This window comes from Balaenoptera ricei, chromosome 4 (genome assembly GCF_028023285.1).
Source record: "Balaenoptera ricei isolate mBalRic1 chromosome 4, mBalRic1.hap2, whole genome shotgun sequence".
NCBI lineage: Eukaryota > Metazoa > Chordata > Mammalia > Artiodactyla > Balaenopteridae > Balaenoptera > Balaenoptera ricei.
In genome coordinates this window covers 157,925,778-157,952,600 of record NC_082642.1, presented here as the reverse complement: position 1 = coordinate 157,952,600, position 26,823 = coordinate 157,925,778, and the positions used below count along the sequence as shown (strand labels likewise).

Sequence of the window (26,823 nt, the reverse complement as noted above, 5' to 3'; positions counted from 1 at the left end):
GACAAATAACATTGGGGAAATCTGAATAAGACCGGTGGATTGTATCAAAGTATCTACTTTTTTCTTTTCTTGCAAAGTTTTGCAAAGTGATAGCACTGGGGAAACATTTGGCAGAGTGAATTATTTTTTACAACTTTATATGACTCTACAATCATCTAAACACACACACACGCACACGCAGGTCAACAGCCGCCCGGGCCTTCTCAAGCTGAGCACACGGGGAGGGAGCGCCAGGTCCTCACCGGTCTTTGGGTCATTTTGCGGCGACCCGGCCCGGGGGGGCGGGGCGCGTTGCGGACGTGACGTCAGTGGGCGGGGCGTGCACCTGGGCACCTGGGCTGCCGCGGCGGCGCGGGGCTGCGGCTAGACGCGCGCCATGGCGGGCGAGAGCCGGAGCCCGTGGGCTCTGGGGCTGCTGCGCACGTTCGACGCGGGCGAGTTCGCGGGCTGGGAGAAGGTCGGCTCGGGCGGCTTCGGGCAGGTGTACAAGGTGCGCCACGTCCACTGGAAGACGTGGCTCGCCATCAAGTGCTCGCCGAGCCTGCACGTCGACGACAGGTCAGCGGCCCGAGCGGGGGCGGCGGCGCCGGGGCGGGCGGCGGCGCCGGGGCGGGCGGCGGGGCCCGGCCTCACGGCGGCGCGCGGCGGCGGGCCCGGGCCGGGGTGCTTGGATTGCGGGCGTTCCCGTTCTCTCTACCTGAGTCGCCTCGGGAGCAGCCTCGGAAGGAGAAGCAAGCGCCGGGCGAGGCCGTGAGCCCCCGGCGGGGTCCGCGCCCTTTGCTCGGCCGGAGGGACGTTGGGGGTGGTTTGGCGAGCTGCGGGTCTAACCGCTTACGCCGCTGCCCCGGGCTGCGGCTCCTACGGGGACCCTCGGGAAGCCGCGTTTGCCTAAGACGGTGTTCAGCGCCCGGCATTGTTACCTGGCTTCCGGTGAGCCCCGGAATTTCAAGGTCGCGGGCTCACCTTGCGCCTTGGACCCGCGCCCCTCGGAGGCGCGTCCGGCCCGCCCAGGACCCACCCGGGCGCTGCGGTTTGCGCCCGGCTTAGAAAAAGTGCCGTGTGGGGATCTGGGCTTTGTGAGTTAGACTCCGTTCGACTTACTTAGTAATTTACTTTGGAGCACAAATTGGTGTAAGACGGTAATTATTTCGGTCGGAAGCCCTGGCTTGGCTTGGCCCGCTTCCTCGGCGCCCGGGCACTTGAGCGTCGGCGTTACCCGGCTTGGGCCTGGCCGTGGGGTCCGGCAGGCGGCCCGGTGGGGGGGAGCCAGGTTCCAACATTCAGCGCTCTCTGGCCGTACCCTCTCGTTTTAGCTGACTTAATTTCGAGGCCGAGTCTCTGCGGAGCGGCCTTGCACTTATGGCTGGACCATAGTGCCCTCCTGGACCCCAGTTTCCCCATCCCCAAACTGGGAGGCCACCTGCCTGTCCCTCGGTAACACAGGTGCTCAAGTTAAAGAAGACAGTTGGAAAGGACCGGAGCTGCCCCAGTTAAATTCGGTCAGTGGATTGTGGTCTGTGTGTATAATTTTAGGGGTGGGGTGGGAGGAGGGTCTTGAAGAGTAGCTCTTTTTGGGTGAGGGGTGTTCACTATTTACAGTTGCATTTTAATAATTTATAAGCTTCGGTTGAGCGCATTTAAATTACCTCTCCTTTGGTGAAGTTTGCGTTATACGTGGAAGTTGTGTGGTGCTTGTGTTCTGTGTGGAGAGCCCCCTGTACAGTCAGCCCCCAACAGACACAGGCTCAGAAAAGCGGCTCCTTTGCTGTCTCAGAGACCTGGTTTCTAATCCTCGGCTTCTTGAGCGCTGGGGCCTCCGAACTCCAGCTTTTCACCCCCAGAATGGTGGTGATGCTTATCTCCGGGGTGGCTGTGTGCGTGTCCCTGGACTAAGGTGCACAGAGGATTGCAGCGTGTGCCCCCTCAGGTCCCGGACAGGAGGAAGCCCCCCGTGCACTTGGTGGCTTTGTGTTTTCATCCTGGCCTGGGAGGTTATACAGCAGAACTATTGGCGGCTTTTTGCTCTAAGCCTCAAGCACAGTGTCTCTTGGAAACTTCAGTAGAGTGGTGACGAGTGTCACGCAAATATCACTAACGCAAAGGTGAACTGCTTGTGAAGCTGTGCCTCCCTCGGATCCCAGGAACTTCTCAGGCCGGGAGGGGCGCCGTGGCTATTTGGATGAAATCCAAACCTCTTTGAATGCCAGTCACTAGTTAGAGCCTGAAAGGCACGACTCTTGCCGGTCGGTGTGTGGGTATTTTTACGCTCTCGGGGACATTTATTTGCCTGCTGGAGTCTTCTGGCCGAGTTTTCTTCATCAGCGCAGGTTTTAGCACCAACGTCTTGTATCGGGAGAGCCTAGTAAACAAGCACATCCCCAGGCTGACTCAGCAGCCTGCACCCTCAGGATCTGTTCTTTCAAGCGACCAGGCCCTTGTTTCTTGGGTGGCCCAGTTGGAGGTGGGGTTTCTCCACGTGAGGCGGGCCACTTAGGATCTTACATTGCCTGGTTGCAAAGTTTTTTGTCCTTAACCTGGAAGGCTTTCCTGCCCTGCCCCAAATAGGCAGGTGGTGGCATGTACTGGACAGCTGGGTAGAGGTCAGCGTTGCCCAACAGGAAGAGATTCAGCTCTTGCACTTTGCCAGGCTGGGTGGAGCAGGCCGGCGTTCTGCGTTAGCAGCGGGAGCTGGGTTCTCTGATTGAGAGGGTGGTCAAACCCCTGCTCCTTGGAAAGAAGAGTCTTCCAGGTTAATTATTGACTCTCTCTGGTTTGAGACCCCATTAGGCGCTCGTGTCACGTGCGCTGTGGTGCAGGAGGAACCGCTTGCATTGTAGGGTTGCCTCTAGACCTGGAAATGGCTCCTGTGCTCCCCATCCTGCCAGAGTTTGGCAGGTTGGCCTCGGGGCTCTTTTAATGAGCTGCCTCTCATCTTGACCCTTCTATTTGCAAGATGTTCCCTGGAGCGGGGAATAAGATTTTACCGGGGTTCCTGGGTGCAGCCCTCAGCCCCGCACCCCTCCCGGCTAAGCCTTGTCTCACCTGTTTGAAGGGTGGCGCCTCTCACCCCTGCCATGAGGGCCTGACCTGTTCTTTCCCAGGGCCTCCTGCGCTGGTTACGTAGGGACCCACCGCCGGTACAGGTGTGGGTCAGGCTCCTTTTCGTCGCCTGCTTCTCCCTCCGGGCAGGTTGGGGGCTCCTGGCCCCAGTCTTCATGCCACCCCTTGACCGCAGCCGGCTGCCCCAGGCCATGTGAGCAGGTACTTCTGGGTGGGGACGGTCAGGGGCTGCCCGGTCCCAGACACCCCTTGAAGTTCCCAGAGAGCAGAGAGACACCTGCCAAGGGGCTTCCAAGGGGCACCCCCGGGGAGTTCCCAACGGACACCCCATTGATCTGCACTCCCTCTCCTTACGGGCACATCTGGGAGCTTTGGGGAGACGTGTAGCCACCCTGGCTGACCCTCATTAGGGGATCATGAGGGCTCGGCTGGAGTCTAGTTGCGGGGGAGGCATCCCCCTTTAGGTGAGAACTAAGCCTTGGAGGCCCGTTCCTCCGGCCCCCAGCCCCTGGCTAAGAGGAAGCCCAGGATAACTGAGCGCCGGCAGCGGCTGGTGATCGGCCGCGGCTAGTCAGGGCGAGCCCGAGCAAACCCCGGGTTTGTAAGCACAGAGCTGACAATTGGACAAGCCCGGTTCTTGTCAGTTTTAAAAATAGCAGTGTGGGAACCCCTCGCAGGCTCCCTGGGAACATAGATGGATTGGTGCGCAGTGAGAAGGCCTGGCTGGGAGGCATCAGTAACGGATGATTAAACCATTTTTCCTGCTGCCTTTTCCCACAAGTGGTTCCCAGGTTTCTCCCTCTGAGGAGCACTTTGTTACCGGGCACCCTTCCCTCTACCCCGACCCTCTTCCCGTAGTTTCCTGCTGCTCCTCTTTCAGCAGGCCTGTCCCAGGGCCCGTTTCCTCCCCCTTCCGAGGTACATGCCTCCAGAAAGCTTCCCTCGCCCGCTGGATGTCTTTGGAATTTGTGACTGAGCCTGGAGGAGAACCCCACCGCTTCTCCAGAAAGTGTCCTTTAGAAATAATCAGTCTGGTGAGATTTCTCCTCTCTCTCCCTACCCCGACGCCCTCCCTGGGGTGGGGGACGTATGCTTTGGCCAGCCTCAGTTGAGAAGAAAAATTGAATGGATGCAAGTGCTGTTGAGAAAGTATCTTTAACAAACTGAACCCCGACTTGGTCCTGTTAATGCCTAGATTTTCCATCTCGGACCAAGAGGGGTGGGGCAGGGATGCTCTCCCCATTCTTGCTGGGAAACGGAATTAGCAACCCTTCCCCAAATGGGAGAAAGGAGGTGTGATGGGAATGATTACAGAGGAGAAGTATGACGCCAGCCCTACTGAATTGTGCCTAATCGTAGACACGCTTTTAGCACGTCACCATTCTTAGGTTGTATTAATGAAGACTGATGTCCGTGGACTCGGGTGGCCTGGAACGTCGCTCGTCACCGGGTGGAATGGGATTTGATGATGGTGGTGCAGCCGTGAGGAGGCTGGGCTCCTGAAGCCCCCCGGCCCCCCTCCCGCACCTGGGCTCTGGGACTGGTTTGAAAATCTCTCCGGTGCTAAAGTGATAATAGTCATCACAGTAATCCACCTCCAGTTCCTTTGTGCTGTCGTCGGCATAAACCGGAAACACCGCTTCGAGGAAAATATATTTAAAAAAATAATTGACACAGTGGTGGTTTCATTCTGGGTGAGAAGCACTTTCCCGTCTTCTCCAGCAGCGCCCGGAGAGGGCCCAGCCCAGGCTTGTGGAATTGCTGACGCTGCCGGGTGGGGAGTTGGGGGGAGTGGGTACTGGGGGGTATCCTGGGGGCAGCTGAAAAAAGGCCTAGAGGATGGGGAGGCTTGGATTTCAGCTCAGTGGTTACTGGAATGTAAACGGGATGAACATTTTTTGTGCCAACCCTTCTGAACGCGACCAAAGAGGGCGGTTAGGAGGCCCGGCCAACCCATTCCCCAGGCCTGAGTGAGGGGCTCCCTGGGGGGGGGGGGTCCCCTGGAACCCCCTGCTGGGTGATCCCGGGACCTCCTTCCTCACCCCAGGGGTGCAGCCACGGCGGGGTCCTCGGCTCTTAGGCATTTCTGATCGGGCTGTCACGGAGAAGGTGATTTGTCCTAGAAACAAGGCCTTGTCTTCCAGGATAGCTGGCCTTCCTCCTGGGATGTGTGGTCCGCGGGCCGAGCTTCCTGGTATTGCATTCGGAAAGGGTGCGGGCTGTCTGAGAACATTGCGGCTGTGGCCAGCTTTCGGGAGCAGACAGCTGCAGTGGCTTGCCCCCCTGTTTTTAAACTAAGGTAAATGGGCTCTCAGTGCGGTGGGGAGGGCCCAGGGCAGGGGAGAGAGCCGTGAACCTGCTGACCTCGGTGCACCGGGGCGGGGCTCTCCCGCCAGCGGCTCTTCTGAGTCCAGTGAGCTCAGCTGTCAGGAGTCACCTGGCTCCGACCTATGTAGCCCTTTGGGCGAATGGGGCCTCACTTAACGAGACCTTCAGCTTCAGTGGAATCGACATCCTCCGCAGCTGTCGGTCCGGCTGCCTCTCAGAATGTCTGCTGAAAGCGGAAGAAAGCCATCCTTGTGAGTGGCCGGCCTGTAACTCCGGAACCCGTAGTGCCTGGAAGCCTGCGGGCCTGGAGGGACCCTCCCGTGGTCTCCTGGCGGAAGCAGGTCTCTGTCCGTCCTGCGGCCGGACCCGTGCCAGGGCCGCGTGGGCGCCGTGTGCCGGACTCACGCTGGTGGGGAGCGCTGGCGCGCTGGCCACTTTAAAAGAGAATAAAAGCAGTGGGACCAGACAGGTCGCAAAACTGATTCTTAAAATAGGAAACAGAGCGGCAGCGGTACTGATCCCCACCGCGGACAGCTCGGGAGAGAGCGTTAGGAGTGTGGTTGAACTGGTTAGTGTAGGTGACGTGAGGTCTTCCCCGGGGAGGAGAAAGGAGATGGGCCCAAGGGTGCCGTTTTCTCTCCTTAAATGACTACCTTTTTTTGAAATGTTGCTTGATGCAGCCCTTTCCTTTTTCATGTGTCCCTCGGAACCGGGCACAGCGCTGGGGTCTGCCTCCATGTCATCCTGGAACCCAGCAAGCACTGTGGCTGCAGCCGGCGCTGGCCGGCCTGGGCCAGGCACCTGAACCCACTCTTCAGCCCGGCCCGGGGACCCCCACGGGGGCTCTTGTGGACATCGTGTTTTGCATTCATTGGCTCTTTGACCAGAGTGCTAAGAGAGCACGTCATGCTAAGCTCAGTTTTGTTCTATAGTCACGTCATGATTCACTCCTGGTACCTCTCGCACTCTTTCCTGAGGCCAGGGGGATTCTTTTGCTCCTTGAGCCTGTTCAGAACCAAAGTCTTGATCCCCTTGCCCCCTGCCTGCCCCGCTCCTGCGGATTCCGTAAATGGGGAGCCGCCCAGTGATTCCCAGTAGACATCTAGGTCATCCTTGCTACCTCCCTCTTCTCCACATCCAGTCGGTCACCAGGCCTTAATGCTTCTCCCTCGAAAATGGGCCCTGCATCCACCAGCCTCCTCTCTCTACACTTCTGGCAGCCAGGGCCCCGGTGTGCACCCTGAGTGCCTCGTGGCCGCTCTGCCCCTGCTGCTCCCAGCCTGGGGCTCCGGTGCAGGAATGGGACCGACCTTACGAGCCCTCGCTGCTGCCCTTTGCCCACCCGAGTTAGGGACTCCCTTTATTAAACATCCCCAGGTCCCTGTACTTCCCCTTCAAAGAACTTGGATTTTCAACTACACTTCTTTTTTTAGGGGTGATTTTCCATCTTCTCCCCTAGAAGGTAAATATCCTGAAGGCGCAGGGAAGGGGTCTCTTTTGTCCTCAGTTCTAACATGTAGAGGATGCTCAGTAAATACTTGTTAATAAGTGATTTTTAATTGGATGCAGATTAAAATTAAAGTAATTGCTGGGAGTACTTAGGTGGGTGATTCCAGACTGTAGTGGTTTATTTACAAAAATTTTTTTTGGCCGCACGGCATGGGCCTGAGGGATCCTAGCTCCTCAAGCAGGAATCGAACCGGCACCCCCTGGAGTGGAAGTGCGGAGTCTTAACCACTGGACCGCCAGGGAAGTCCCTTTAGTGGTTTATTTTAAATTTGGCTGAAAATGCGTGAGCTCTGTTCCAGTGGTTGTCAGGCTTAACTCTTGGCATTTGGGGCTGGGTAAGTATTTGCCCGGGGGGCTGTCCTGTGCACTGCAAGGTACAGGGTGGCGCTCCTGGCCTCTACCCGCTGGATGCCAGCCGCGGTGCCCGATGTCTCCTGGAGGCAAAGTCGCCCCCAGGGGAGAACCACTGGTCTGCACCCAGGGATCCTCTCCCTGAGACACCCGCCTTGGCCAGTGTTCTCCTGGGGGAGGGCGGGATGGGGAGCTCCCCTCCCATATGCAGGGGCTGGACGGGTGGGCAGGGGCGCTGTGGTCCTGTCCAGCTGAGCCCACCACAGGCAGAGCTGGGTGCCGCAGACCTTGGTAAACAGTGCGGCGTGGTTCCTCCTTGCAGGTCGCCTCCTCCCTGGGAAGTGTTTTCGTACCTGTAAAGGAAGCCTGGGAGTGAGCTGCGGTCTCAGAGAGGAGGTCAGATCAGTAAGAAAGACTCTTTTCTGTGGTAGTTGCTGATTCTGCAGCAGGCTGGGCAGGTGGGGTGGCAGGTGCACCCAAGCTCCGGAAGAGCCCCTGTGGAGGGAACGGAGCTGTCCTGGGTCATGGGCTGGGGGGCTTGTGTGGGAATCTGCATTCTCGGGCGGGGGGTGTCCCTGAGGCCGCCTCGGCTGCTTCCTGCCTCAGTTCCCAGCTCCCATAGGCTGTGTGGTTCTAGACTGATCCTTTAGGAGCTTCCTAGAAAGCAGGTTCTTGGCACCCACCCAGAGCCCGTTCTCCAGGAGCGGAGCCCTGCGTTTCAGCCAGCTCCCTGGGTGCTTTCTACGGTGGCCGTGTTTGAGAACAGACCAGACCCTGTCCTTGTGGAATTTGGCCTCTTCTCCTGAGTGCACTCTGAGACTTGGACCCATCACGCTGACACCGACCAAGGCCGTGGATGCTCGTCTGTAAAGGCTGCACCAGGAAGTGACCTTAGACCAGGGGTTGCAGGCTTTCTGTGAAGGGCAGAGAGTAGACCTTTCAGGCTCTGCAGGCCACGGGGTCTGCGTTGCAGCTACGCATCTCTGCCGCGAGTGCGGGGACAGCCTCCGTCCCGCTGGACCTGGATGGGTGAGACTGCCATCCAGTCGGAGCTTCTTTACAAAACAGGGGCTGGCTGTGGACAGCAGTTTGGCAGTTGCTCAAAAGGTTTAACACCGAAGTACCACGTGACCAGGCAACTCTCTGCCTCGGTGCGTATCCAAAAGAGTTGAAAGCAGGGACTTGAACACCTGTGTGTATAAATGTACAACATTAGTCACAGTAACCGGAAGGTGAAAACGACCCAAGTGTCTTGTCCATCAACAGAGGAGCGGATAAACACAGTGCGGTATGTTCATACAATGGAATAATATTCAGCCATAAGAGGAGTGACGTTTTGGTGTGTGCTACAGCGTGGATGGACCTGGACAAAATATGATGAGTGAAATTAGCCAGTTACTAAAGGACGGATGTTACAGGATTCCACTTACGTGAGATCCCTAGAGCAGGCAAATTCATAGACGGAAAGTGGAAGAGAGGTTGGGAGCGGGGGCTGCAAGGAGGGTTCCTGTTGAGTGGGTGCAGAGTGTTTGTTGGGATGATGACAGAGTTCTGGGTGGAGTGCGTGGTGTTGGTTGCACAACGTCGTGAACGGATGGGATGTCCGTGCATTGCACACTTGTGAACGGTTACGGCGATAGGTAGTGTGTTACGTACATTTTACTACAGTTTAAATAATGGTTTTAAAAAGAAGGTGGCTCTTGGGCAGCGGTCTGCAGACCCTGCTTTAGACCAGCGCTCCGTTAATTTCAGTGCGGGGTTAGGGTTCAGGAATGATGGGGCCAGCTAGAGGGATGGGCTTCACAAAGAAGGGGGCTGGGCTCTTTGGATGGATAATTCGTTAAAGCTTTTGGTCCAACCTTAACGTCCCTTCCATCATCCCAAGAGAAGGGATTGTCCATGTCCGCCTCCTCGTCTGAAGCTCAGAGCCTGCATTGGCTCAGTGCTTCCTGAGGGTTTTCAGATAATGATTGCGATCTCTCTCCTCCCCGCTTACAACAACCCCACGATGCGTAGATGCGTTTGAATAACCATGGACTGAAGACGTGGGAAGGCCTAGAATTTAATTGTGTGACATTAACGTGAGCTCCGTGTGTGTGTACGCGTGCGCACGCGCACATACGTGCACTTGTACATACATGTACGTGCGTTTTAGTGATTTTCTCAGCCGTGTGGAGCTGCTTATCTCCTGGCCACAGTGCCTGTGGCCAGGTGACCGCTGCGCCCACATTCCTCACGTCTTTGAACTTTTCCAGGGAGCGCATGGAACTTTTGGAGGAAGCCAAGAAGATGGAGATGGCCAAGTTCCGTTACATCCTGCCCGTGTACGGCATCTGCCAGGAGCCCGTGGGCCTGGTCATGGAGTACATGGAGACGGGCTCCCTGGAGAAGCTGCTGGCCTCCGAGCCGCTGCCCTGGGACCTGCGCTTCCGCATCATCCACGAGGCGGCCGTGGGCATGAACTTCCTGCACTGCATGTCCCCGCCTCTCCTCCACCTGGACCTCAAGCCCGCCAACATCCTGCTGGACGCCCACTACCACGTCAAGGTAGGGACCTGAGGGGGCCAGGTGGCCGGAGTGATGGGTGCCCTGGGTGGGGGGCCGCGGGGCTGGAACCTCAGGGCCAGCGAGAGGGCCGAAGAGGACGTGGTTCCCTTGCGGGAAAGAACGCAAAGCAGAGGCCCCTCTCGGCACCAGGATCCCCAGTCTTGCCATGTGTGGCTGGTGTAAACGCCACAGGTGTGTAACTGGAAAATGGACTCTTGTGAACAAGGGTCACTCCCCCAGATCCTGGATCAGGACGCTAGGTTCTGGGCACCCTGGAAAAAGAGACTGTGGATTTATTGGCCATCGTACAAAATCAGATTGGAAAGCGGACCTCGGCTCGGCCGTCTCCCTGTGAGGCTGGGTCAGCCTGTTTCCCCTTGGTGGTTCCCGGGCTTAGGGTGATGGGAGCCTCGGGGTGCTCGGAAATGGGGGCTGCGGCGTGTTGTGGAGAGAGGCCCTGGAGGGACGCATTCTGTTCTCTTCCTTCAAGGCCTGTGAGTTCCGATCTTCTTGTTTTGATAAGTTTATAAAGCAGAAAAGCACGAGGGATAATATCACTACAATCAGGTGCCGTCCCCTTGGAATTGGCCCTTGTTAGGGTGGTAGGTTTGTGTTTCTTTGAAGATGTCTCTCCCTTGGAGGGCCATCGTGTCGCACCGTGGGGGGCACTAGCCGTGGGTTTCCCACTCAGTGGCGTGGGTTCTAGGCTCGCCCGCCTGCCGAGGTCACCCTGTCCCTCAGGAGGGCGGATCAGGAAGGGCCACACGCCGTGGCCGGGGTCCCCTCCAGCTCCTCAGCGTCCTTTCCCACCCCCCTGCACCCCGACTCTGCGGCAGGCACAGCACTCCGGCGGAGCCAGCCTGTGGCCGGTGGGGGAATCGGTTTCCACGTCGGACACTAACGACAAGGTGCCCTTAAGGTGGTGTCCTTCGATAATAAGATTTTATCAGAAGCTGGAAGTACCCTCCCGCTAAAGTGAAGCGGGGAAATTGAGGAAACAAACAACAAGTGGGTGGTTCCCAGCCTTCCTGAGTTCTAGCACCCCTGCAGTCCTGTTTCCTTCCGGTTGGGGTGCTGGCTTCACATGTGGACTCTGCCCCCCACGAACGTCGCAGAGTTGTGACTAGGAGCGTGGGGTCCGTGGGCACCAAGTCAGAGTGAAACCTTTGATCTCAAACTTGAATGAGCACAAGCAAGGGGGGCTGAGGAGGGGTCCCCACTGTGCGCAAAGGCCCTGTCTCCGGGAGCTGCCCCACCTGCCAGGGGAGGTTCCGAGTGGACAGTGGCTCCTGCTAAGCTGAGGCTCAGAGGGGTTAAATCGAGGGCCAGTGTTGTCCAGCTGTAGGTGGCTGAGCAGAGGTGAGAACCAGGTTCTGCGGCCCTGGAGCCCTTGGGCTCCCACCCGACCCACTGCCGTACGTGAGATGCTCACAGACGTCACGGGTGGCACGCAGTGGCGCACGAGGGCACAGGGGGTAGCGGGCGGTAGGTGTCCCGACAGCCCCTGGGGTGCAGTGGGAGAGGAGTCACTGGAACTCCAGCTCGGGTGAGGGTGTCACCACTGGATGGGACTGGTCTTCGGAGGGGACCAGTCAGGAGTGGGGGCACCTGCAGGAGGGCCTTTAGGAGGAGGAAGCAACCCAAGAAAAGTCACGGAGAGTTCTGGGTTTTTAGGGGCAGGGGAAGCAGGAGGCATAGTTGGATTAGGGTACAGGGTGTGCGAAGGCCTTCCACTCGTCTTTAAGGATGCTGAGATGCCATTGTAATAGAACGTGCCTTTCTTAGGGAGACCCCGCTGATTGCACCCCATCCCTTTGAGTGGTCCTTTCAGAGTCCCGGAGTGCAGTTGGCCCAGCTGGGCCTGTATCTCAGCTCACTCCCTTCCCACCGTCCGGGCCGCTCTCCTAACAGCCATGTGGGATGTTTGGGGCAGGAGGCCCGCCCTTTGAGGACCGCGGTGACGTCCTGCTCGGCAGCACAGCCCTCGCGCGCTCCGTCCCTGGCAGGTGGGGTGGTGGCCCTGTGGCTGGGGGGCTCCTCGCCTGGCCTGTGGGCGCGCTCGGCGAGGGCTGGTGCTCTGGGTGCTGGGAGTGGCCAGTACATAGTCTCCTCCTGGCCTGTCCACGCCGGGATGTTGACCTTCATCCAGGGATGGTCCCCGGTGCTGGGTACACAGTAGGACCTAGCGCTCGCCCAGTAGGGCGCTGAGTGCCACTCGCTGGCGCCCGGGGCTGATGTCCTTGTGGTCGTTTCTGCGTTGGCTCCCGGGGCCCCTCGCCTTGAGCGCTTTCTTCCTCCTCCGCTTGTCAACCCCTGGCTTGGCAGGCCTGGCACTTCGTGGCAGTTCTAGGAAGTGGGTGAACATTCCTTAAAGGACCAAGTGGCTTGTTAATAAGGACCTGGGGTGGCTGGGAGCAGTCTCCACTGACAGGAAGGGAGGGGACACTGCAGCTCCGAGGAGGTGGCCAGGCCACCGGCCCCTCTTTCCCAAGGTCGGGAATGCACTTCTGTGACTCCTTTTTTTTAAAATAAATAGATAGATAGATAGATAGATAGATTGATTGATTTATGGCTGCATTAGGTCTTCATTGCTGCTGCACACGGGCTTTCTCTAGTTGTGGCGAGCGGGGACTTCTCATTGCAGTGGCTTCTCTTGATGCAGAGCACGGGCTCTAGACGCACGGGCTTCAGTAGTTGTGGCTCACGGGCTCAGTAGTGGTGGCGCACGGGCTCTAGAGCGCAGGCTCAGTGGTTGTGGCGCACGGGCTTAGTTGCTCCACGGCATGTGGGATCTTCCCGGGCCAGGGCTCGAGCCCGTGTCCCCTGCGTTGGCAGACAGATTCCTAACCACTGTGCCACCAGGGAAGCCCTGTGGCTCCTTAACCAGGTGGGCAGTCACCCTGCACAGCCCCAAACAAGCAGAAAATATATTCACAGGAGGTGTTTCTTTCATCCTCAGGAGCAGCTCAGCGGGAGCCTCATCTGAGCTTCTAGGTCGGCCGCTGGGTTTCTGGGCAGTTTTTAGTTGATGGTTATTTTTAGCGATACAACTTTAATCTGGAATCTTGAAATAAGATCCTAAGTTGTCACTCCACCCCCTTCCCTTGGTCCCTGGAGGCTACATTTTTTGTCCATACGTAGGATGATTGGAACTGAAAATTTCACAGCAACCACCTGTTTTTGGAAAGTGTATTCAAGACACTTTAATATTAAATTAATACGTGAGGTTAATATTAAGTATGATAAATATCACTACTAAAATATTAATTTTAGCGTCAGTAGTAAACCCATTTCAAGTTGGTAATGGAATAACTCGATTTAAAATCTCAAGCTATACTTGGGGCCCACTTTGCCCAGACCAGGCTGTATTCAGAGGGATACCCAGGGTCCTGTTCTCTGTGGTCCAGAATGGCCTTTCACTCCAAGGTGGCACAGCCCTGACCCGGCCCTTTGTTAGTCTCTGTTAGTCTCATCCAGCTGGGCCTGGCAGGGGAAGGGCCATGTCTCGGGGGCCCCTGTGAGCACTGGCTCCGGGCAGTACCGAGGCGGGCGCTAAGTGTGGGTTCGTTTGTAAATTATAGGGCGCTTGCTGTTCTCAGGGATTGCCACACTGTCCCACTGTCCCACTGTCCGGGAACCCGGGGGCAGACGAGGCAGGCCCTTCCTGGGCAGGACAGGTGAGAAAGGGCGGGTGGAGAAATCCCGTGGGCCGGAGGGTCGGTGGCCATCAGAGAATTCTCATTTCTGAGTTTGCCTTTTGATGCCGGAGCTTTTACGTAGAATTTAGGCTTATTTTCTTTTCATCAAGTGTGTATCTTGAAGCAGCTGGCTGTACCTGAAAACAGCAGAAATAAGAAGAAAAGGCTGCCAACATGGGGGTGGGGCACCAGGTGCCAGGATCCCCGCATCCCCGTCCGTCCGCAGTCCTGAATCTGACACGTCCACGCTGCTGGGAGTTTGGTACTGAAACTTTCCCGCTCGTCCACCTGTTACCTTGCGTTGCTCTGTGCCCGGTCCCGAGCTGCAGGGTCGGGGTGATGGGTTCGTTCTGGGGAACTGGCATTTCCCTTTCCTGAGTGGAAAGTTTCTTGGAGGTCAGAGAACGGACCGCTGCTGGGGACCCCGAAATGGCCAGGCCGACCTCACTCGTGTGGACCCACGCCCCACCCTGGGCAGAGCCTGACTGCAGAAGTGGGGGGCCAGGTCCAGTGTCGCAGGCTTTCTGCCCATACCCCCCCCCCCTCCACCGCAGATGTGGTCAGAGACCCCTTGAAGGAGCGAGTCCCCAGTCCTAAACTCGCCCTGCTCAGCGGTGATGACGCCAGGCCCCTGGCTCACCTTGTGGGCAGGTGAGCCCAGAACTAAGGGCCTGACTCAGCTGCATTTCCCCTCACTCCAGAGGTGTGTTTGAGGGGAGCCCAGAGTTAATTGGAAGGCTTAGAAAAACCCACGCGCCTCGGAGGAGAATTTTGAAGGGGCTGTTTTCCCACGTGGATCCTGAGTCCTTTAATGCCAGAGAGTGTGGCCTAATCCCACACAGCGTTTCACCACCTCTGAGGGCTCTGGATTCACACCCCGGGTTGCAGGGGGGAGGGCGGGCGCCCCGCAGTGACTTCCCCCTTGTGGGTTCCCCTGAGCCTTCAGGACGCCTTGGCCTAAGGAGACGCGGAGGTAGAGGTGTATGGGGCCCGAGCTGCCGGGTCCAGGTGCCCCTTGGGCCGGTGGGCCCTGCAGCAGAGGGGATGTATGTCACACCTGTCGTTTGGGTGCTGTGTTTGGAGCCAGCGAGTGTCTGTTCCTAGAACGTTCCAGGTGGAGGACAGAAGGCCCCGCTGAGGTTGGCAGGGTGTGTTTTGCTCCCTTTAAAGGGCTTCTGAAGGCGCATTTCCCTTTGAAGAACCAGCTGCCGCTTGCCCGCCGGCCCAGCTGTGTGATTGCATAACTGCTTTGCCTCTGAGGGCTGCCCCCTCCCTTGCCTTCCCTCTCCCAGTGAATTCCTTCCTTCAAGTGTAATCTTTTCCCCTGTCCATCAAGCTCCTAATGGTTTCAGGGTTGGTTCTTCCCAGGCTGGCTGGGCCTTCCCGCCTGCGCCGGGGAGCGCAGGTGATGTGAGAGCCGTGGTGCTGATTCCTGAACGTGGCTGCTCAGCCAGGTCGGGGCACCGCGCCGTCTCCGCCGTCTCCCGATGTTGCCAGGGTTCAGGGGGGAGGGCATGCTAATAAAACGTCCCAAAGCAGCAGCCCCGGCTGCCTCTCTCAGCAAGCTGCCAGCCAAGCTTGACGAGCTCCTTCCCGCCGCTGCGTTGCAGATCTCCGACTTCGGGCTGGCCAAGTGCAACGGGCTGTCCCACTCGCACGACCTCAGCATGGACGGCCTTTTCGGCACCATCGCCTACCTTCCTCCTGAGCGCATCCGGGAGAAGAGCCGGCTCTTCGACACCAAGCACGACGTGTACAGGTGTGTGTCAGGCGTGCAGCCCCAGGCCGCCAGGGGCTCTGCACCTGGATTCCTCGTGCTCTGAAGGGGGGCTTTGCCAGGGGCTCCTCGGTGCCGCCAGATAAGAGGTTCAGTCCAAATGAAAGGGCTTTTAGGCGGAGGGTACGGGCTACCCCAGGGCTTTCTTGCAAGCGGGAGTTCTCTGCTGTGAGCGCTGCTGGCCCCGGATGGAGAACGTTAATGGTTGGTGTCAGTTAGAGCCGGTTATGCAACCGGATCGGCAGCTCCCACACCACGAAAGCTTTGGTGTTTGTAGGATGTAGGAAACACGGGCTCTATAGCTTGTCTGCTGAGAGAACCTGCTGCTCCAAGTGGTCTATGTGTCTGTCTGCGTGTGGATTCAGGCTCCAGAATCCAGTCCCCCGTGGCCCAGAACTCACACTTCTGAACGTCACTTACGCGTGACAGGAGCACAGACACCCTAGAGGCTGTTCACAAACTGGCACCGGGGATTTCTGTGCTAGAGAACAGTCGTGAATCATTTGGCGCCTTCCTTTTCCATATGGTAAAGGTCTTAATCACTCAGACTTCTCGGAGAAGGAGAGCAGGAGGGCGGGTGCCAGCAGGCACTTAAGCCCCTCACTGTGGTTCTTGTCTCACACGATGTGACTGTCACCCTGAGCCCCGCCTTTGGGTCACGGACACCGCCTGGAGTCCTGGCTGACTGGTTTGACCGTAGCCACCGGTGCATGTGCTTTGCTGGGCTTTGAGCTGGACGTCTGTCAGGGAGTGGTGCGCCGGGCGCTGGGCACCTGCCTGGAGGGTTTGGGGAGAATAAGATTCTCTGTTTATTTCAGAGTTGAGAGTTTCAACTTTTGAACTTGTAGATTTCAGTTAATTTTCAATGGGGACTTCTTGGCGTTTCAGGAAACAGCTGCTCTTAACCCAGTGCAGGCTGGTAGCTCAATGCTTGGACTTCTGGTTCTGTTTTTTTTTAAAATTTTACCAGATTGAGCTCTTTTGGGGTATATCCAGAGTAATCATATATATATAATTAATATATAAATTATATAAAGGTAACACACACACATACACACACACATATATATTACACACAAGTATATATAATTTCTAACAACCAAAAAGGGCTCTGGGAGCCAGTGCCCCCTCATCTTTTCCATGCACTCAGATGACATCAGTGGGCTCGAGACGCCCAGAGCTGTAGTCGGTATTTTGAGGCCCAGTGTTTGCAAGAAGATGGTGTGAGTGAAGCGGACCCCGCCGTTCTCCCCACGAGCTGATGGTCCGGAGACAGGGTGGCGTTCCTTTCAGGAAGCCCTCCTGCTGTTTGCACTCATAGTTCAGTTGGTGGAGTTTCGTCTGCTCTCTGACATTTGAGCTTTCCACATGCCTTGTTCCACAATAAGAGTATTTGCCCATTTAAAAAAATGCATGAAAAATACCTTGGTGTCCCCTCTCTCTCTCTGAGTCTCTCGAAGACTCTGGGGTGGTTTTCCTCGAGCTTGTTGCTGTGTTTGGGGCCTCTGGCTTTACGTGAGGCTCTGGCACGCAGACACTGATGTGCCTTTTCCCTTGCAGCTTTGCCATCGTGATCTGGGGCGTGCTCACACAGAAGAAACCGTTTGCAGGTGAGTGGACGTGTCTAGGGGTGATGCAGCTGCCTCTCCCCGAGCAGTGGAGGGCGTGCTCTGTGGTCCTTTCTCTGTGTCAGAAGTGCCTGCGAATCACAGTCGGGGCCGCTCTGGGCCGTGGTGCTGGCGGGCCGTCTGGTGGGGAGCAGGGCTGCCTTGTCCTGCCCAGCAGGTCCGCACAGAGACCCACGGCCCACCTCATCGCAGGCTTTCGTATATGCCGACAAGGCGCTCTGACGTGCAGCTCACATACAGGGAGAGGCACGGATCTGATGGGGTCTGTTCAGTGACTCTTGTGAGGTACTAGCTCATTCTTTTGTGTGTGCGATATAATACACATAACATAAAATTTATCATTTTAACCATTTAAACTGTACATTGTGTCATTAAGTGCATTCACAGTGCTGTACAATCGTCACCACCGTCTGGTTCTAGAATATTCCATCACCCCAAAAGGAAACCCCGGGCTGGTTAGGCAGTCACTCCCATCCTCCCACTCCAGCCCCTGATGACCACTAATCTACTTTCTGTCTCTGTAGGTTTGTCCGTTGTAGTGATTTCCAGATACGTATTTTTTTAATTTTCTAATTTTTGATTGTAAAATACACATCACATAAAAATGACCATCTGAACCATTTTGAAGTGTACAGTTCGGTCATGTGAAGTGTATTCCTATTGTGGGGCAACCAGCCTCCAGAATTGTTGGGTGTTTGCTCCCCGGGTTAGCAAACCGGCCCGAGAGCTGTGGGTTTCCTCCCCCTGCCAGGCACCCACCGTGCTGATTTCCGGCCCCGAGGTTTCAGTACCATGACTTGGTTTATTGTAAAAGTCCAGTACCTGGGCTACTCACTCTTTTCTGGTCTGACCAAAAAGATCTAAGAATGCAGATCAGAGTCAGCATGTGGCCCCCAGGTCTCTTGCAGGGTTTTGTCTGTACGTCGTTACCCTGTCTCCCTGCCGTCTCCTCCTCGGTGGAGGGCCGTGGTCTGGATTCCTTTCAACATGGCCAGGTGCCCTGTCGCTCGGGCCGGCTCTTTGCCTGGCCCGCCGGGGGCCTGCGCTTTGGGGTAGAAATTCAGGAGGACTTTTTCGTCACTGCAGGGCAATTTGGGTCACTTGGGGCTGGGCGATGTGACTCCATGATTTATCAGTGTTCTTCCCTTTGGTGGGCATGGACCCCTTTGGAACCTATCTCGTTTGATATTTTTCTCCTTTGAACTTGGTTTTCCTTTGAGTTCGATGCCCAGAAAGATCTGCTCTGTGATACAAGGCAGTGATTCCATTTGGTAGATCACAGATAGTTTCTAAAACCTGGAAAACAGAGGACAGATGTGCCCTGCAAGGTTAAGGATTAAAGAATGCTCTGTGCTTTGCAAAGGAAATACAGTGTCTCCTGGGTGGGTGGTGGTGACGTGCCCCAAACTTTCCCACGGTTGTCACTCCTCCCGAAGATAAGAAATCCTGCCTCAGCCCCACGAGCTGCCCTGACTTGTGCACCTTCCCTTTGCAGATGAGAAAAACATCCTGCACATCATGGTGAAGGTGGTGAAGGGCCACCGCCCCGAGCTGCCGCCTGTCTGCAGACCCAGGCCTCGCGCCTGCGAGAGCCTCCTGCGCCTCATGCAGAGGTGCTGGCACGGGGACCCCCGGGAGCGGCCCAGCTTCCAAGGTGAGTGCCCCCAGAGGGTTCCCGGAGCATTGGCTGCTTGAGGGTCGTGCCACTGTCCCAGGTGACAGAGTCGACGGCCAGGACAGGGGAGGCTGTCCAGAGACAGGAGCACCAGGGCGAGCCCGGCACCCGCAGGCTGTGCCCGCCTGTGGCCCCCACCTGTGGCCCCTGCCTGTGGCTGGGGCGAGGCGGCTGGAACCGCGTGGTCAGCTCCAGCTGGCCACCCCCGGCTGTGGCCTGCTGTGGCCCGCAGGAGCCTGCTCTTGGTGTTGCAGGCTCAGATGCAGCAATGCATCTTTTAGGGACGATGTGACCACTGACCTGCGGCTCTCTTTGCATTTCTCATGGGGCCTTGTCCCTGGGGAACGGCTGTGTCCTTTGGCTAGAAGGGTGATCCTGACGCAGTTGGAATTGATCACGACGTTTAAAACCTATGGGGAAACCAGCGTGAATGAAGTAGGAGCCTCCCGCCAGGGGCTGGCCGCCGGGCCGTCGGGGTACGCGCTCTGGCGGGCCTGGCTTCTTGGGGAAACGGGGCCTCGGTGGCTCCTGCTTGGGGTCTGGCCAGACCCTGCGTGTGGTTGCCGATGGGGGCCCCTGCGGGGTTGCCGTGAGCTTGGCCGGGGCCAGCAGCCTGGGAGGCCGCAGTGCTGACCGGTCAAGAGACTGGACGCTGCAGGTGCTGCCTGCCCTGTCCCAGCCCGAGGTCACACATGGAAGTAGAGCATTTGTGTAAGTCAGTGTCGAGGCGGTATATCCTTCTGTGTTTTCTCCCCCAAAAGAAATCACTTCTGAAACCGAGGACCTGTGTGAAAAACCTGATGATGAGGTGAAAGAGACGACTCAAGACCCAGATGTGAGAAACCCCCCTGAGGCCGAGGCCGAGGTAATGGGGACCCTCCCGGGGGCCTGGTTTCCCCTAACTTGGCTTCGGGGGTTGAGTCTCTCTTTTCTGCAAATGCCCTGCCAGCCTGGACCACTCGCCCCCTGTTCTGAGGCTTGGGCCGTCCCCCTGCCCCTGTCCCTAGCTGGTCGGCCTCGAGCTTGCTGCCTTGGTGAGCTGGCCTCAGAAGCCTGCAGGGGGCAGGTCCATGGCGTGCTGGCCTCAGACTGATTTCCTGCCTGACAGTGACCCGTCCCCATCGCCTGTCTGTGGTTAGGAAAGGGCAGAGTGGGCCCACGCTTGACGTTAAGTAGCTGTCGGCTGGATGCTCTTTGAAGCAGGGGAGCTGAAGGCCCCTGCTAGGCCAGATTGGGGAGGGGGTCTGGGCTCGGGGGTCTGGGTGTCTTTTTGCACCTCGAGGTTGGGAATCTGGCCACTTTCTAACTGCCTGTAAACGTTTTGTTTTATGAGTGCCACACAGGTTAGGTAAGATGTGATAAATTCTAACTATGCTCACTAAATAAATACCTTCACCACTTGTAAAGTGGAGCGTGCTAAGCTGACTTTCTTGGGTGTTATCTGGTGTTATCGTCCCAGGCTGTGCTGTAAGGCCGGGAGATAAGTAAGCAGTTATGGTGTGTCTACTGTCTGAGCAGGAAGGGGCGTGTGCATGAGGTCAGAGGGCAAAGGGGCAGGGAAGGCGACTTGGTCCCCCCTCCCTCCGGCCAAGAGGGGAAGAAAGGCGCAGCGCATGGGTGTGACTCAGTGCACCAGGCCACTGGGTCGGAGCAGCTTAGCAGTTCCCGAGGAGAGGGAGGATTTGGGGACAAGTGGGCGGGAACCGGGAAGGATCACGCGTCACCTGCAGATTCTAACCCCTCACCACCAGCTGCCTTTCTCGCGGCCGGGCAGGAGAGTGCCCTCGGAAGGGCCCGTTAGGGTGGGTTGGGTTGGAGTGCCGTGCTGTCCCTGTAGCTCGGCCCCTGCCCCCCACGCTTGTACACATGCGACCCCCCAGCTAGACTCGCACAGCTCCGGGGAGGGTGGCAGGTTGTTAGGACCCCGTCCCATCTCCTTCCTCCGTTTCGTATCAGCGCTGACCTGTCCTGGGTGGACACGGCCAGCACACAGGCTTCACCTCCTGCAGCTTATTCACATCTCGTCCGGATAACTCGGGGCCACGTCACTGCGCAGACGGGGCCCCACATGGTGACGGGTGTTCCGTCCCCGTCGTCGTCTTTTCTTACCATGTCCTCCCGCCGGGTGGACCCAGCGCAGGGTCTCTGGGCCCCCTAGAACCATGGTAACGGGAGTTAAGTTCCCTGCATGGCTCATGGGGGACCCACGTGTTGCCCACCTCCTCCGCCCGCCCCGTCAGGTCCCGCACGGAGCCTCAGCCCCTCCGTCTGCTGTCTCTGCAGGCGCCCGTGGCCACCCCGCTCAAGCGAGCCTCTGCCCCGACCTTTGACAACAACTACAGCCTCTCCGAGCTGCTGTCCCAGCTAGACTCGGGCATCTCCCAGACCCTCGAGGGCCCGGAAGAGCTCAGCCGCAGCTCCTCCGAATCCAGACTTCCGTCGGCGAGCAGCGGCAAGAGGCTCTCCGGGGTGTCCTCGGTGGATTCTGCCTTCTCCTCCAGAGGGTCGCTGTCCTTGTCTTTCGAGCGGGAGCCTTCAGCGGGCGGTGAGTGGAGGACCCGTCCCTGGGAAATAATGAGCTTAACGGGGGGCCGGGGGGCCAGGGGGCCGGGCAGAGTGTGAGCTGCTGAAAAGGATCAGGCGTCCGGCTTCCTGACCTCACAGTAGCTCTCCTGTGTTTTCTGCAGCCCTTCACTGATTGGGTTTGGGCGTCAGTGCAAATGCAGAGATGCACGTGGGCCGAGCGGGTGTCACTTAGGTGTAAGAGGGGTGAGTCACAGCCCTGGCTGTGCGGGAGGGTCTCGCCCGTGCCAACACGGCGTGCAGGGGCTGACCTCCGGCTTGCAGGTTGAAGGACTCGAGTTGCATCAGGGAGCCCAGTGGATGTATGGAACCCCTCTCCCTGGAGACCTCTCTCTCGTGTAACGTCAGCCCTGTACCCCCTTTCCCAGACGGTGCTGGGAAAACGCCCCCATTCTTTCTTATTCGTGGGCTCCCATTTACCGTAGCCGTGCATGTTGATGGGCGAGCTGTCCTTGGGGGTTGTAACTCCCTGGTCCTGTTTATATACCTTGGGTTTTCTGTCTAGAAGGTGCTTTCCCCTGCCCCTGCCCTGTCGCAGGTGCTGGCCCTCGGGTGGGGGGCTGGTGCCCGGTGCTGGCCCTCGGGTGGGGGGCTGGTGCCCGGTGCTGGCCCTCGGGTGGGGGGCTGGTGCCCGCTGCAGCCCCCTTGTTGCTGCCTGTGAGGATGACGGGTGAGGTTTCCTCTCCATGAGGAAAATGTGCACACTCACGCTCAGGGCTACAGTGCAGGGGTGGCCAGAGGGGCGTGGGAAGGGTGCAGACCCCAGGAGGAAGGGGAGCTTGTTTTTCCTGGGGAATCGGGGAGTTCCTCCTGGAGTGAGGACTTTTCCTAGATGCCGTGGACCTCCTGGAACTTTTAGAGTGGAACATTTGGGATGAAAGGGGGCACTTAGGGTTGAGGAAACTCCTTACAGAGGCGCAGAGGTGGGGAAGGCCTGGCTGGGCTGGAGCTTAGCAGCCGGCGATGAGGCTGAAAAGAAAGAAGCACCCGCCTCCCACGGAGAGAGATGTAGAACTTTCTCTCGGGGCCTGATGCCCTCAAGTGACATCTTCATGCTTAGAGAGGATCAGTCACTGGCCCATCTCAGAAGCCAGCGTTAAACCACTAAGTCCCCATGGGGCTGATTCCGTTTTCTTAATACACCCCACGCCCCCTCCTCCTACGCAGGGCCCCTTGAAAATGTTTCACGTGAGGGCGTCTTGTTTCATTTAAATCGGAACCCGACAATGTAATAGGATTTTTACGTTAAATCTAACCTTTACATCGCGAATAACAGTCCTTCTAAGATGGGAGACTCAGTCCTTTAAGGATTATTCTAGAAAGCATCCTCCGTGGTGGTGCTGAGACAAGAGGCATGGTTTGGAGGTTGGGCTGGGAGCAGGTGGTGGGCCCTGGAGGGGTGGCCTGGGGTAGGAGCTGCCAGCTCTCCGGCGGGTTGGGGGCTGCTGCCTGATCTGTGCTGCCCTTTCTGAGCACCAGCAGGGGCCTGGGTTTTACATCCTTTATCCAATCACGACCCTACCGGATGGGTAGAATGATTTTTACTTTGTACGTTGACAAAAGAGCGCTTTGGAGACATTCATTGCCCTGCCCGAGGTCTCCCCACTCGATCTTAAACTAAACCAGCATGGACAGCACAGCGCTTAAGCGATTTCAGATAAAAAGCGGCCTGGAGGCCACGGGGAGTTGGGGGCCACGTAGAAAACACCGGCCGGGCCTGGGGAGGCAGCCCCACGTGACCCCTGCACCTGCTCTCCCCGCAGATCTCGGCGCCACCGACGTCCAGAAGAAGAAGCTCGTGGATGCCATCGTGAACGGGGACACCAGCAGGTTGATGAAGATCCTGCAGCCCCAGGACGTCGACCTGGTCCTGGACGGGGGCGCCAGCCTGCTGCACCTGGCCGCGCAGGCCGGGCAGGAGGACTGCGTCAAGTGGCTGCTGCTTAACAACGCCAACCCCGACCTCGCCAACAGGAAGGGCTCCACCCCGCTCCACCTGGCCGTGGAGAAGAGGGTGCGCGGCGTCGTGGAGCTCCTGCTGGCCCGCAAGATCAGCGTCAACGCCGCGGACGAGGACCAGTGGACGGCCCTGCACTTCGCGGCCCAGAACGGGGACGAGGGCAGCACGCGGCTGCTGCTGGAGAAGAACGCCTCCGTGCACGAGGCAGACTGCGAGGGCCGGACGCCCATGCACGTGGCCTGCCAGCACGGCCAGGAGAGCATCGTGCGTATCCTGCTGCGCCGCGGCGTGGACGCGGGCCTGCCGGGGAAGGACGCCTGGGTGCCGCTGCACTACGCCGCCTGGCAGGGCCACCTGCCCATCGTCAAGCTGCTGGCCAAGCAGCCGGGGGTGAGCGTGGACGCGCAGACGCTGGACGGGAGGACGCCCCTGCACCTGGCCGCCCAGCGCGGGCACTACCGCGTGGCCCGCGTCCTCATCGACCTGCACTCCGACGTCAACGTCTGCGGCCTGCTGGCGCAGACGCCCCTGCACGTGGCTGCGGAGACGGGGCACACGAGCACCGCCAGGCTGCTCCTGCACCGGGGCGCCCGCAGGGAGGCCGTGACGGCCGAGGGCTGCACCGCGCTGCACCTGGCCGCCCGCGCTGGGCACCTGGCGACCGTCAAGCTGCTGGTGGAGGAGCGGGCCGACGTGCTGGCCCGGGGGCCCCGCCACCAGACGGCGCTGCACCTGGCCGCCGCCGGCGGGCACTCGGAGGTGGTGGAGGAGCTGGTCAGCGCCGACGTGCGTGACCTGTCTGACGAGCAGGGGCTCAGCGCGCTGCACCTGGCCGCCCGGGGCCGGCACGCCAAGACGGTGGAGGCGCTGCTCAGACACGGGGCCCACGTCAACCTGCAGAGCCTCAAGTTCCAGGGCGGCCCCGGCCCCTCCGCCGCGCTCCTCCGGCGGAGCAAGACCTAGCCTGCCGCCCCCGGAGCCGGGGCCCCCGCGGTGTTCCGGTCCCCGCGCGTGCTCCGCTCGCCCCGTCTGCGGCCTGCGGGATGCCGACCGAGTGGGCCGTCGGGAGGCGGGTGGCCGCTGACTCCGGATTTGCTCCAGTGTCTGCTTGGGCGTCGCCTGCCCACCATCCCGATGCGGTTGATCGGAGCGTGCGCGACCACTGCCCACGGGTGCGCCCGGTGTCAGAGGGACAGTGGGTCGGAGGCATTTGGTTGCACCCCTCGCTCCTGCCGTCGGTCCCTCGGTGACAGGGCCGTGAGCCCCCCATCGTGAGCGGAGCCACCTGCGGCTGGGAAGGCGGGCGTGCGGGAGGAGCGGTGTCTTCTCTCTCCATTTGCAGCGGCAGGCAGAGAAGCCTGTTCCAGAAGTCTTTCGTGGAACCCTTGTTCTACGGAAGAATATCTTCAATAGACGAACAGTGTCAGCTGTCGCTTCAGATCTGTTAACAACTTTCATCTCATTGGATAGTCTGCTTTCTGCGCCACGAGTGTGAACTGGTAGGTTGGTTTTTAAAGCAAGAACAGTCATCTTACCAGCCCTTTCATACCCAGATTTGTCCATCACTCAGTCCTCATGGCTGGCCACACACGTGTGCATGAGTGCTCCCTGCCCTAGTTCATTTCTTGTTGCAGAAAATGTTTGAACTTTAGAGTCAAGTGTCTGAAAGTCAAGAAAAATTAACTGACAGCCTCGGTTTCGGACTCAGAACCGTGTTACCTAGTTAGATGAACCACCTTCCTCACCGTTTTCTTTTCAGCCGTCAGTCTTGGCAGGGTGGCGGTTTGTGCCGAGTGATGCTGTTTTAGGGTCTCCAAGGGGGTTTCTGACCTGCTTTACAAACGGCTACTCTGTGCAGGGGCCTCAGCTTTTGGGGTGTGACCCCCCTGAGTCGGCTCCAGGAGACAGCCTCACGGTCTTGGATGTAAAAACCCATTCTTTCGTTGTCACCTGTGTCCCACATGCACCCGCCTGCCAATATTATTATTAGAGTCAGTTTGCTCCAGGACCCGACCCTGTATGCAAACATGCCCTTTGGACTGGTGTATGAAACAGAGATTGATGTTAATGTACCATGTATGTTAATGTGAATCTGTGGGCAGGATACTTCTTTTCTGTGACAGGAAATATCCGGACTGCTTAGAACTGGCTATGTTTTAATATGCCTTGTGCTTTTAATGTGTTGTGCTACTGTTGTATGTAGAACATGTGGAAGAAAAAACTTCTGTTTGATGTCAATAAAGCTAAGTTCTCTTCCGACCTTTTTGAAGCCGATGAGACTACATTTTCATATACATGAGCTCGAATAATCTGATTTCTGAAAACCAGATTTTGAGGCAGTCACGTGTGGTGTGGAGATGCCCTTTGGAAGGGCAATCTGTGTGCCCTGAATTTACCCATGATCTGGGGGGGGGGGGGGGTATGGAGGAGGTGGAAGGGTGGACCCGGGCTTCCTGCCTCCTTAGCCCGGGACCTTCCTTCCGCATGTGTGAACCGTTAGGGAAGAAGCTCCCAACACCATAGTTTTTCTTTCTTTGTAAGTTTTTTTTTTTTTGGCCATGCCGTGTGGCATGCGGGGTCTTAGTTCCCCGACCAGGGATTGAACCCATGCTCCCTGTGGTGGAAGCACAGAATCCTAACCACTGGACCGTCAGGGAATTCCCCTTAACTTTACATTTTGAAATAATTTTAAATTATAGAAAAGTTGTAAGAATAGTACATAGAACCCTGGTGTCCCCTTCGTAGATTTTCCATTTGTTTACATTTAACTCTCTTGCCTCCTCATTCCCTTTTCTTTCTGATCTACCCACCCATCCATCCCTCAACCCCCTCATGCATTCACCTCTTTGTTCCCCACCTATCCGTTCATCCATCCATCCCCCAACCCACTCATCCATTCATCTCTTCGTCCCCCATGCACTTATCCATCCATCCATCCCCCCATCCGTCTCTCCATCCACCTGTCCATCTGTCCATCCATCCATCTGTCTGAGTAGGTTGCAGAAAATATGCCTCATGACCCCTAAATACTTCAGTGTGTATTTCCTAAAAACAAGGACTGTAGCCACTAGGTAACCACAGTGTATCTATCAAAATCAAGAAATGAACATTGATACAATGCTATCATCTAATCGACAAATCCTTTTCAAGGGTTTACTGATTGTCCCCAGAGTGTCCTTTATAGGAAAAAAACCTGCCAACCACAGTATCAGGGCTCCATTCCATCCTGGCACAGGATCTCGCTGTGTTGAGTCGTTAAGACTCTTCAGGCTTCAGCCCTCGTTTCTCAGTCTCGTCTTTCATGACCTTGCCTTCGGGGAGGTACAGCCAGTAATTTCGTGGACTGTCCTCAGCTTAGGTTTGTCTTAGGTCTCTTCTGGATTTGACCTAGGCTAAGCATTTTTTTTTTTTTTTTAACATCTTTATTGGAGTATAATTGCTTTACAGTGGTGGCTAAGCATTTTTGGCAGAAATACCACAGACGTGACACTGTGTATGAAGTACAGCTTACCTTTTAATTTTTTTATTTGTATCATGTGCTCACGAATTCCTATTTGACCGATTATTATCATTTATTTTGATGTTGGGATTATCCCTGATTTGGCCAGTTCACACTGGCTCTTGTGTCCCTTTGATGCATCCGCATCAGTCTTCGAGCACTTCTTGCTTTCTGACACAATGAGGTGGTCCAGGCACATCTTGTACTT

At 57.4% G+C, this 26,823-nt stretch overlaps 1 protein-coding gene across 2 annotated transcripts; it reads left to right on the top strand.

Annotated features, from left to right (window-relative positions):
- The first annotated feature begins 322 nt into the window (after positions 1 to 322).
- On the top strand, positions 323 to 25,376 carry RIPK4 (receptor interacting serine/threonine kinase 4). Of its 2 annotated transcripts, none has more exons than XM_059921607.1 (8): positions 323 to 558; positions 9,504 to 9,795; positions 15,104 to 15,252; positions 16,831 to 16,880; positions 18,394 to 18,552; positions 19,335 to 19,438; positions 20,857 to 21,118; positions 22,920 to 25,376. In XM_059921607.1, exons 1-8 carry the CDS (start codon positions 377 to 379, stop codon positions 24,077 to 24,079), a joined length of 2,358 nt encoding a protein of 785 aa, XP_059777590.1. In that variant the 5' UTR covers positions 323 to 376; the 3' UTR covers positions 24,080 to 25,376. The 2 variants fall into 2 exon arrangements, with proteins under 2 accessions (XP_059777590.1, XP_059777591.1); XM_059921608.1 differs by lacking the exon at positions 323 to 558 and adding an exon at positions 5,249 to 5,359.
- The last annotated feature ends 1,447 nt before the right edge of the window (positions 25,377 to 26,823 follow it).

What these genes read in the sequence shown, in the direction of transcription:
- RIPK4 (XM_059921607.1), top strand. Translation starts at nt 377, where the DNA reads ATGGCGGGCGAGAGCCGGAGCCCGTGGGCTCTGGGGCTGCTGCGCACG. An exon ending in AGCCTGCACGTCGACGACAG is followed by an intron (nt 559 to 9,503) that starts GTCAGCGGCCCG and finishes GAACTTTTCCAG; the next exon opens with GGAGCGCATGGAACTTTTGG. An exon ending in ACAGAAGAAACCGTTTGCAG is followed by an intron (nt 16,881 to 18,393) that starts GTGAGTGGACGT and finishes TTCCCTTTGCAG; the next exon opens with ATGAGAAAAACATCCTGCAC.